Raw genomic sequence first — 12,678 nt, 5'->3', positions numbered from 1 at the left:
GCAGGACATTCACCCTGCTTCTAGCCATGATTGTGCTGTTTTCACAGCATTGCAGGACTCATATATATATTGCAGTAAAAAACAAGGTCACAGTGAGTAAAATTTGACAGAAGCAAAAAAAAAAACACCCTGAACATTGCTTTCTTTGGCTTCCTGTGGTTTCTGGACACGAACATACAACCCCCTACTTGTGTTTCTATCTATTTAACGTTACCCTTCCCATAAAATGAAGTGACAGCATATGAAGTTTACATCCAAAACCGACCAAAAAACAAACTTTGCTCGTTCTTCCCTCTCACTGTGAGGTCAGAGGTGCAACACGAGGATGAAAAGAGAAAAACAAGCCTCAGAGTAGCAGAGCAGATGTGAGATGACAAAGTGAGGTTCATTTAAGTTAGCGTCTCAGGAGCTTTTAAAGGTTAATTTTCCACAGGGTTGCTTTAAAATGTCAATCCAGAAAATCCCAGAAGACGTTAGATTTGTCTTAGTGTTCTGATTTCATCTGTCACCACAATGAATGTGTGAGAGTGACTATAGATCGTCTGTCTGTCTGTCCAGTCAACCAGCAAACACCTTTCAAATGCCACTGATCTGATTGTTGTAAAACTTAAGGGCATTATTCATATCAACACTTCTGTCTCTTGTGTAGAACTTAATGCTTTCACAATCTTTTCTTTGCACTGAAATGCAATGTAATTATTACAACATGCTGTGTGAAATGAATGCTGTATTCTGCCCTACAAAGTCTAACTGCAGTAACGACAGTTTTGGTCGAAATTATTATTAGTTATGAATAAAAATGAACTCATTGCTGTCTGTTTTATCTTGTGACAAAGTTTTAGATTTCAATTTTGCTTTATTTGAGAGAAATAATTATATAAAAACCACAAAATCCAACTCAAAACCAAGCAGTAATTGCACTTTCCACAGTCTGCTTTGGATATATTTACTAATTTAAACATAAAAATGATATAAATTATACGTTTATTTGAAAGGGAAATTATTATCTAAATAATGATGAAGTAAAAAAGTGAGATAAAATGATATTAAGACTAAAATATAACATTACTTTCTAATATTACGTCTAAAATACACAAATCTTTAAATAGAGTTGTTAAATACTTTTAAATACATTTATAACAAAATCAATTTAAACATGTTTATTTACTGAAAACTAAATATAAAAGCTGAAGGAAGACAACAACATTATAGTTACTGCACTCTGTTTATCATCACTATTAGAACCTTTTACAGCGATGCAGTAACTATGTTTTTGGGGTCAAAGGTCAAACAAAGCATCATTATTTTTGAGCTTAAAAATTAGCAGTTTTTTCAGTTTTACCTTTTGTATAGTTACTGCAGTTAGACTTTGTAGGGCAGAATAACTTTCACAATCTCAGCCAGGAACCTGTTGCTTGAAAAATAAAGTGTGACATCTGTTTGCTACATCTGTACTTGTAATATCTCTATATTCTGTGTGTTTCAGGGCCGACCCTCAGAAACTGGACGCGTTCATCATGGACAAAGCTCTGCTGGACTACGAGGTCTCCATCGACGCAGACTGTAAAACACTAACAGTCGGCAAACCTTTTGCTATAGAAGGTAACACACTGCAGCTTATTATAAGACACATGACTTGATGCTTAGTTAGGACACACACTGGTCCTAAACCATCTGGTCACTCTAATTTAACCCTTTCAGACCCTTTGGGCTGAAAATGTCCACTTCCAAAAAAAAGCAATAAAAACTTTACAGATTGATATTTTTTTCTACTTTTTTCTGCATAAACCTCTTAAATAACTTCCGCTCTGCTCAGAACTACAAAATTTTAAACATTTTTGGCATTTTAACCCTTTTAATGCCAGTTTGATTGCATGGTGTCACTGATGTTTTTTTATGAAAAAAAACAAAAAACACAATTATATATAGATAATCAATACTTTTTGGCTAATGGTTTTCATCAGGATTGAAGTTGATTGAAAGATTTAACCCAAAAAAGTTGAAAAAAATACATATCAGTAATATTTTTAGAGCGTTTTTTGGAAGTTGACATGTCTGCCATCAAGTGGTCATAAAGGGTTTTTTTTGTCATTTAAACGTACTGATACAGTTTACATGACACATAAAAAAAAAAGAATGGGCAGGTGTGCCAACTGCCATTTACTGTATCTAACACACCCCCAGGTCAAAAAGTTCCAAGTTTGAATGCTGTGTAAAATGGAAATATAAGCAGAATGTATCAAATCCTAATTTCAGGGTATACATTTGAAAAAATCATCAATTTAAACATAAAATATATTGTCTATATCTGTCAAAAAGATTGGAAAATAATCACATTCTGCTAGATAAACAGAAAAAAATGAGACAGAAAAGAAGAAAAAAATGAGACAGAAAAGCAGAAAAAACAGTCAGAAAAACAGGGAAAAAATACTCTGAAAAACAGGAAAAAATAGTCAGAAAAACAGGAAAAAAATTAGTCAGAAAAACTGAAAAAAATAGTCCTTAAAATAAGAAATTAACTCTTAAATCAAGATAAATTAAAGCTGCCAGCAGCGATGAACTGGCCCGAGCAGAGTGACCTGATGATTATTTGTTTCTTACCAAGATAAAAAAAAAACTTAGATTTAGATGTGTTTGATAATTTATCTTATTTTAAGCGAAGAAGAAATCTTGTCAAGGTAAATTATCTGTCCATGCAGCAAGATCATTTCCCTCAGATTTACTGTTTATATCTGGTTTTTAGACACACCTTTTTTGCAGTGTGGGGCTTTTCCATCTTAGTGAACATTTTTACTAATTTATGAAAGTACTAGTTGATTAAAAACATGTTTTCAGATTAAATCAGTCATTAGTCAGTGCTGGAAAACACAAGCCTGACTTCTCTCTGTTTTTGTTTCCACTATATCTCCACATTTTCAGAGTCTCTTCTGCATGACTGCAGACTAACTGACCATGAGCGTAGCAGGACAGCCCTGAATTTAACAATATCAATCTCTCAACATTTGCACAGCAGTTAATCTTCTTGCTTTCAACAGCTTAGATCGTCTACTGTCTGCAGTTAATCTCTGGTCCATTTAGCCGGCTCCTTCCTCCCACTGTGAAGACGTTCCCAGGGTGGTTGCTTCCATTACAGGCCACCACAGTCCCACATTCCACTGTTGTTGTTGTTAATTACTTAATGCACCCTTAAGCCTTACAGGATACAATGCAAATCAATCAGTGGACTTCCTACCCAGGCCAGCTACTTCTGTAATTGGCTATTGCTGTATTTGTCGCACTTTTCCCGGCATGCTGAGAAATCCAGAGATTTACTTTCAATATTAACTACCTGTTTTGTTTTAGAGGGACAGTGGAGCTCTGTGATAAGGAAAAACATGCACTAATACGTTTTGTTTTTCTTATGCACAGCTATAAACCGGTGAAAGAATATAATGACGCACATGGAGGTAAAGTTGAAATGATTTTTGCTCTACTGACAGAGAAGTAATTGCATTGTGTGTTTGTGTTTTTTGTGTTTGTGTGTGTGTCTGTTTGCAGGCTATGGCATCGGCCTCCCTCAGAACTCTCCTCTCACCTCCAACATCTCCGAGCTCGTTAGTCAGTACAAGTCAGATGGCTTCATGGACATGCTGCATGACAAATGGTACAAGGTTGTACCCTGCGGGAAACGCAGCTTCGCTGTGACTGAGGTAGGAACACAAACACCTGGTGTTATGTACAACAGCAGCTAGTGGATTCTCTTTGGTAACACTTTATATTAGGGAACTCATATTCCCCTGCTTTGCCTGCTGCCCCCGCGACCCGGCCCCGGATAAGCGGAGGAAAATGGATGGATGGATATTCAACATTAATTAGTTGCTTATTAGCATGTAAATAAGTAACATATTGGCTCTTAATTAGTCATTATTAAGTAGTTATTAATGCCTTATTATACAACCAGTAAGACATTAACTAAGAGTTTTCCCTCAATAACCTCAGAATTATTGCTAATTAGTAGTAAGTAAGGAAGTTGTTGTATATGAGTTATGATCTTAATATGCTTTTCTTTGTATGGACTTTAGGGTAGTCATGATACTAAAATTTTCAACTCGATACCGATACTCAGGAAAATATTCGATACTCGATACCATTTTCGATACCACAAGGATAAAAACAAAAAACCCCAAATTTAATAGATATATTTGTATTAACAAGAAAAATGCAACATGTACAAATTAACAGAACCACAGGTTAAATATTAATACAATAAACAATAACAATTAGAACAATATTTTTAGCTGCTTAATAAGTTGTTGGATCGATACTTTGGAAAATGAGTATTGTATCCGGATAAAACGTTTTAGTATCGATACTTTTTTGAGTATCGATACTTTTGACAACCCTAATGGACTTTATAATCTCTACATAGCGGTGAATGAAACCATGGAAACGGCAAATAACCACCTTCTCCAGATTTTAACAATAAGTAGTGATGTGTATAATAAGTAGTGATGTGTATAATAAGTAGTGACGTGTATAATAAGTAGTGACGTGTATAATAAGTAGTGATGTGTATAATAAGTAGTGATATGTATAATAAGTAGTGACGTGTATAATAAGTAGTGACGTGTATAATAAGTAGTGACGTGTATAATAAGTAGTGATGTGTATAATAAGTAGTGATATGTATAATAAGAAGTGATGTGTATAATAAGTAGTGATGTGTATAATAAGTAGTGATGTGTATAATAAGTAGTGACGTGTATAATAAGTAGTGATGTGTATAATAAGTAGTGATGTGTATAATAAGTAGTGATGTGTATAATAAGTAGTGATGTGTATAATAAGTAGTGACGTGTATAATAAGTAGTGATGTGTATAATAAGTAGTGATGTGTATAATAAGTAGTGATGTGTATAATAAGTAGTGATATGTATAATAAGTAGTGATGTGTATAATAAGTAGTGATGTGTATAATAAGTAGTGATGTGTATAATAAGTAGTGATGTGTATAATAAGTAGTGATGTGTATAATAAGTAGTGACGTGTATAATAAGTAGTGATGTGTATAATAAGTAGTGATGTGTATAATAAGTAGTGATGTGTATAATAAGTAGTGATATGTATAATAAGTAGTGACGTGTATAATAAGTAGTGATGTGTATAATAAGTAGTGATATGTATAATAAGTAGTGATGTGTATAATAAGTAGTGATTGCCATCTAGCGCCATCTAGTGGGCTCAGAAAATAAAGAAAATGGTTCATGAAGCTTCATTGGGACATCACTAATAATAAGGCCATGCAGAATAAGGCATTAATAACTACTTAATAATGACTAAGTAAGAGCCAATATGTTACTTATTTGCATGCTAATAAGCAACTAATTAATGTTGAATATGTGTTTCCTAATATAAAGTGTTACCTTCTTTCATGGAGACATTTAAATAGATGTTGACCTTCCTGTTCATCATGTCAAAGACAAAAAAAAGACCCTTTAAAGCTCCACTAATCAATATTTTTATATATTAACAGTGTCTCAAATGACTCTTGGTGACATGAATAGGGCGGCTCATGACAAAACATTCTCATCTAACTGTGCTGTTCCTTCAGTCTGCAGTGGTTTCGTCTCACTGCTCTCATTATCCTCGTCTCCAGCTGCAGCAGACAGTTGTTTTCATGGAGAAAGGAGCAGACAGACAGAGTTAGAGACTATCTGCTGAACATTGTGAAGCATTTAGCACATAAAAAGCCAGATATTTCCCCTGGGAGCTGGCGGAGACCAAAGTGAGAAAAAACAACTGGACATATTATTGACCAGAAACATGACTCTAAAGGAATGATAATGCTGGATGTGTAACCAGGCTGTTTGTTGGACTGTTTGCTGAAATGTTTGGCAACTTTATAGAGGAGTAAAGAATCACTGTTTAAACTAAATGAAGGACATAACGTATAGATTAGACAATTATCGCTCTAAAGGTGAAAGCGGTGGGATGTTTGTTTGTTTGTTTGTTTTTATTTAGATCCCCATTAGCTTTTGCAAAGCAGCAGATATTCTTCCTGGGGTCTGTCATCATATTTCGGTGTGACAAATACAATGTGGGAATACACAGAATGATAACAGACATGACATACATTATATGAATACATAACATAAAACAAAAAGAACACATAGACAATATATAATTACATTTCACATAAAACATGGTTGACATCACAAAACAAATACAAAACAACACAAAAAAACAGCTGCATCAATTAAAGTTGATATTTAGATTATGACTTTTAAGTAGTTTTTTAAAGCTATATATATTTACTGAGTAATATGATAAGGGAGGGAGTGAGTTCCACTGTTGCATTGCTATATTTATATATATATATATATATATATATATATATATATATAGGGCAATATAACTGTACGTTGAATCATAGTTTTGGATCTTGGTAAAGTGAAATATCCTCCAACTGCATGCCTTGTTGAATAATCATGTGCCTCTGAACTGAAAGACAAATTTCTATCAATAATAAGAGGCGATTTTGTTATCATGACATTCTTAATAAAAACCATGAGTAATGACCAAAATGTAGTTTTTACATCGAATCAAACAAATGATTTGTGCATTTTAATAACATTAGTTCTCCATCCACAAGGAAGAGCTAGTCTTGCTGCTTTATTCTGGACCAACTGCAACTTCCTTATATTACTCCATGAAGTAGTGGACCAGACTATAGAGCAGTCGTCTAAATTAGACAAAACCAAAGCCTGTATCACTTGCTTATGTAACAAGTAGCACACTATCAACTTAAGGGACCTACAGTCATGAAAAAAAAATTTACACCACCCTTTTTCTTCAATTCCTTTTTCAGAAAAAGGTCCTATGTTCCCCACAATCTATCAGTCTTTACGGTAGAATTTGCACAGCAGCTACTTTCTGGTTACTTTGCAGTTCATTTTTTGGCTTTTTAAATAGGGTTAGGGTTAGGGTTAGGGTTAAAACATAGCACTCATATATCTTTTATTAAACAATTCCTTCATGAGGGTGCTTTTTTTCTTTAATAAAAGCTATAAAAAAAGTTGTCTTCTTGTCTATAAAAATAGTTGAAGGGAGTGGTTTAAAATAATGGAGGCAGGAGATTTGAGCGGGGGTTGAGGGAACGAACCATTAAAAAGTAGAAAAAATAAAATTAGTACAAGATTTTACGAGCTGCTTTCATAGGTTGTTTACGAGGAGATTAAAAAGGTGTAAAATGGAGTAAAATTTACAATTAAAAAACCCTTTATATAGTCTAAAAAATGAATAATAAGTAAGTTTTAAATTTTGTTAAATATCTAAAATGATTAAATATATATGTAGATCTCAAATAAGTGCTGCAGGATCAAAAACCGAGATCATGTGATCAATCTAGAAAATTAATAAACAAACTCTGTGTTATTAGTAAAATATAAGTGCTTAGAAGAGTGAATAAAAGATAAATAAGTGCTATAAAATCTTTAAATTAAAGTAAATATAATAAAACCACACATTAAAAATCTTAAGAGCAAACGTAGGTAAGTATTTTCTTTATAGTTGTTTTTATCTTCCAAAATTGAACACCACGACCGAGTTATAAAATCCTGAAAATGATAAACAATGTTAGGGTTAGGGTTATGGTTAGGCCTATTTTCCATGGAATTTGGCAGTAATGGTGGAAAAAGTAACAGACCGGGGAACAAAAGACCCTTTTTGGGAAAAGCAGGGGAAAAGGGTCCTATGTTCCCGGTCTCATACAAAGAGGGGAACATAGACACACTCCCTCCAAAAACATGCACTTAGGTTTAATTGGTGACTCTAACTTTCCCGTAGGAGTGAATGAGAGCGTAGTTGTCTGGCCCAACGTCAGCTGGGATCTGCTGCAGTCCTGCTGCGTCTCAAGCAGGAGGCATTATAAGCGGTTAAGGATAATGAATGAATGAATAAAAGGTGTCTAATACATGCAAATTGCTTCATAAAGTACCTTTAACATATCACAGTTGTACCGAAGTCCTCTCACTTAACAAAGTGGAAGTTTTTGTATTTTTCTCAAAGCCCTTCAAAAGTGTCCTTCCCCCATCTTTCCCCTGGCTGCTCTCAGAGTCCTCACCCTGCACTATCACCTCCACCACCTCCATGTACACTAATTGCTCTTTACTAATTCAGACCCCGGCCCCTGACCCTCCAGCTGCTAACCGAGCTGTGTCCCCATAACTCCAGTCCTAAACAGCCCGGGCCCCGTGGTCCATTCCGTCCTGCTATTACGGAGCACTTAGCTCTCTTAGCAGCCGGCTCGTCTCTCCGCCCAGCTGTGACTCCTGAATCCCCAATAGTGCCTCCTAGCTCGCTGCCGACTGCAAACTCCCCATTATCAAGAATTAACCCATAAGAACCCACAGTTACACCCTGTAACAAACACTTTAAATCTTCTAGAATCTCCCATATTCAGCTTTATGCTTCACATTAACTCATTAAATCCCTAAAGGATGTATACTCAACACCCTGGTGTGGTGGTCATGTGACTTCTACAGGAAGCAACATGGTCTCACAGAAATCCGTGAAATAGCCACGGATTTCGCTTAACTCAAAATCCGTGGAATAGCCAGGGAATCGCTCAAATTTCCGTGAAACTGACACGGATTTCGCTACAATGCAAGTTAATGACAGTCATATCCCGTGGCTATTTTTTCCTATTGGTTTGTTCCAAGTCACGTGACTTTCAAGGTCCCAGCCATAGATATATATATAAACACTAGATGGCTCACGCACGCTGTTAGCCAATGGACACCGACGTCCTCGTGTGGCGGCCATCTTGCCACAGGCAGTTCACCCACTCATAACATCAGTAATTTAAATAACCATAGATTGATTCATTTTAAACAGAGTTCAAACGGTTTGGTTTGTTATAAAGCTCAGAGTTGTGGTTATGTTCCTGCATACTCAAGAATAATTTATATAAAAATGTATTCAAATGATCCTTGAGTATGCAGGAACATAATTTATATTAAAAAAAAATTAAAGTATTCTTGAGTGTGCAGGGACATAATTTATATAAAAATGTATTAGAATTATTTTGAGTATGCAGGAACATAACCACAATTCTGAGGTTTATAACCAAACAGTTTGAAAATCGGTTTAAAATGAATCAATGGTTATAAATGCTACGTGAACAGTAGACTGATGTTATGAGTGGGTGAGCTGCCTGTGGTAAGATGGCCGCCATATAGGGACGCTGGTGACTCCGCCTCGAGCCATCTCGCCTTTCTCATAGATATCTATGGTCCCAGCGGTCAGAACAAAAAACATGGCGGACAGTTCTCTCATTTTTAGTGAAAAATCAATATTTTGACTTAGTTTCTGCATAAAAATGGATTTTGATCACATTTCTAGCGAGAAATATATGTTTTATTTTCTAAATATTCACTCAGTGAATGTACATAATCACTTTGTATGTTGGAATAGCCACGGGATATGACTGTCATTAACTTGCATTGTAGCGAAATCCGTGTCAGTTTCGCGGAAATTTGAGTGATTCCGTGGCTATTCCACGGATTTTGAGTTAAGCGAAATCCGTGGCTATTTCACGGATTTCTGTGAGACCATGTTGACAGGAAGTGACTTCTCCAAAAGTGACTTCCTGCTGGAAACAGAAATGTAAAAAAGTATCTAATTTCAAAAAGCTTATTTTTTGTTACGATGCTAAGTTTAAACCCATTTAACAACTCTAATCCGTTAATAGTTTGTCCTGTATTGCATTTAACTTGTTCTGATCATATTTCCTGAACAAATTAAAGTCACAATTTTGATCTATGTTATGGAGATGCAAACAAAAAGGCAAATAGTTATTTGTTTTTATTTATTATTGATTTATTATTTTGTTTCTTAAAAACAAATCTGACGAATAATTTATTGTTAAACAGCACTACTAATGTCACAATTTTGATATATGTTGTGGAGATGCAAAGAAAAAGGCAAATTTGTGTTTCTGAAAGCAGAAAATGTGTCTAGTTTTTTATCTTAAAATAAGAAATATCATAAAAAATAAATACCATAAACACCCAATGTATCGTATATGTCACATCACAGATCTTTGACATTTAGGGGTAGTATTTTTTTTTTTTTTTAAACATAATAAATGTGTTCTATGTGGTTCACTAGGTCTGTGATATACCTCCCATAATTTTCCTTTGAGGATTTCTGGGTTCTTCTGGGTTAAAAACTCACTCATTCAACAAAAGCAAAGAGTTTTCTTCCCGTATTTCGTCTTTTTATGCTTTATTTTGCATAGCTACTGTGTGCAAAGGCATGTAAAAACCCAGCTGGTTGCTCATTACTATGTCTAATTAAGAAGCTCTCATGGTGCGTGCCTTTGAGTGACAGTATCACCTAACCATCTAATGCATAAATGTAAAAAAACCACATTCTGGGTCTCATAAGAGTAGCAGAGAGTCGTACGCTGCAGTGCAACAGATTCAGTGTCACTGAAGTGAACCATTTTCCAGCTAGACGTGTTCCAGATGCTATCTGCAGTTACAGCAGACATTTAAATTGCTCCAGGTACATTTCATTTCTGCAGCATCATGCCTCCACCTGCCTGCAGAGACAGCAGAGAAGCTGCTTGACCAGTATTTGGCTTCACCTGGGTGTCACTTAATTTAACCTACAACTATATCTGTAAGGTGGCATGCAGAAATTACAGTATGATGATCAAGTGCACACAAATTACAGATAATATTGTAAAATAAGCTGTGTAAAGTATGCTTGTCGGGCCATATCTAATAATTACTCTTACTTTTCTTAAGTATATAGATTACTATTTGTAGGGGACATCTCTGCAGCACCACAATACCTAATTCAGAATAGTATTTTTCAATATATTTTGCATCTAAAAAATAATACACCTCCTGTGATTTGGATATTTAAAACCTTGTATTAGGGCCTCCAGCCTGCGGCTCTTCTGTGAGGAGTTTGCATGTTCTCCCTGTGTCAGCGTGGATTCTCACCGGGTACTCCATCTTCCTCCCACAGTCCAAAAACAACTAATAAATTTAGGTTTAATTGGTGACTCTAAATTGCCCGTAGGTGTGAATGAGAGCATGATTGTCTGTCTCTATGTGTCAGCCCTGGAGAGGTTAACGACAGTGGATGGATGGGACCTGCGGAAGGCGGTGGGGTAATATTTCAAGAAAATAATTGCAGATTTATGAGATTACAAGTACCAAATCTAGGGGATTACAGTGGCAAATCTCTAATGCTCACCTACAAAGTTGTCTCCAGTACTGCTCCTACCTTCTGGAAACTACAGCCTTTTCTTAGCCCTGTTTTAGGGATCCAATCACAGAACGGGGAGGGACGGCAAGACGATGACGCGTACTACTGGACAGACGGACGCTTGTAGTTTTGTAGTATATGGTATAGTTTTTCTTACGGATCCAACATGGCTGCAGCAGACGCGAAGCTCTCTTTAGCTGTAGATGGCGTTTTAAATAGTTTAGAGCCAAAGTTTATTTTAAAAGAAGAACAACGTTTGACTTTAAACTCCTGTTTCATTACCAAAAAGGATGTTTTAGCCTTGCTTCCGACAGGATTTGGCCAAAGCCACACACCAACACTGCCGGTAGACCATGAGCTGAAACTACGGAGCAGCCAGAGTCAGAACATGCTGCAGAAAAACGTTGCAGAAGCAGAATTGAGCATTTTAGTCTCAAAGTAGAGATGGGCTAGTCTGGCTATGTAAACATCAATTTCTGTCGCTCTACTACGTTATCTGGGTTAACTGATCTGATTGGCTAAGAGCTACCTACAGACACTTTTGATAGACATTCATAGCGCCAAATAAACGGCTCTGGAGGATCGTAAACCACACCTCCTCTACGGAGAAATCATCTCGAGACCCCAATTGGGGTCGGGACCCCAAGCTTCAGAATAGCTGACTTAAACAACTGCCTCAAAATCAAGGATGCATTTATATTTAATACATTTGATCAAATATATTAAGTAAAATGAAATGACTACAGAATAATGTATTACAGTGTAATAGTTTAATTAATTTAAAAGTTGACAACTGATCGATTCATCTTTGCAGCTCTGTATACATATATATATATATATATATATATATATATATATATATGTATATATATATATTTATATATATATAGAAACAACAATGTGCTGCTGAAATGCCCAGTGGACAACATCAGAGTGAAACTGATGTGATATAAGCAATATGTATTACTGGCTCAGTTTAGTCGTGCTCAGCATTTCTTTTATCAATCTTTTATTCCGATGAATGAGTGCTCCAGCAGGCCGGGGGATTCTGAAAAGATGAAAAATCTGATGGATTGGCTTCAGCGGCGGCAGCCAAACTCCCTGGCGTCCGTCCAGCTCTCTGTCACCCCAAAGAAGTTGATCCCATTCGAAGTAATAAAATCAATACCAATAAATGACATATTATTCAATTAGCCAACATTAAGAGGGCCGGCTCAACATTACCGAGAAATAAATTGTGATCAAAGGGACGAAGATTAGCAGCGTTGTGTGCTTTATTGGACTTATTCATGGATTTTTTGCTGCAAATTTATGCAACCAAGCAACGAGTGTAGAGAAACAAAGCAGTTTTTAAAAAAGCAGAGAAGAAGTGGAGCTGTGAATTATAAGTTCACTGAGACAAATTATTGTTTTATA

The 12,678-nt window shown here is 35.7% G+C and overlaps 1 protein-coding gene across 1 annotated transcript in view; it reads left to right on the top strand.

Moving 5' to 3' along the window:
- The window catches only part of grin3a (glutamate receptor, ionotropic, N-methyl-D-aspartate 3A), a 105,619-nt gene that overhangs the window by 65,201 nt on the left and 27,740 nt on the right, over positions 1-12,678 (top strand). Inside the window, exons 6-7 of the mRNA XM_059357832.1 lie at positions 1,487-1,602; positions 3,538-3,689. Of these exons, the coding sequence (XP_059213815.1) occupies positions 1,487-1,602; positions 3,538-3,689 (268 nt within the window). The remainder of the gene's footprint in view (positions 1-1,486; positions 1,603-3,537; positions 3,690-12,678) is intronic.

This window comes from Centropristis striata, chromosome 19, assembly GCF_030273125.1.
Source record: "Centropristis striata isolate RG_2023a ecotype Rhode Island chromosome 19, C.striata_1.0, whole genome shotgun sequence".
In the NCBI taxonomy this organism is placed as follows: Eukaryota; Metazoa; Chordata; class Actinopteri; order Perciformes; family Serranidae; genus Centropristis; species Centropristis striata.
The sequence above is the reverse complement of the archived record's forward strand: the minus strand, read 5'-3'. Positions and strand labels throughout refer to the sequence as shown.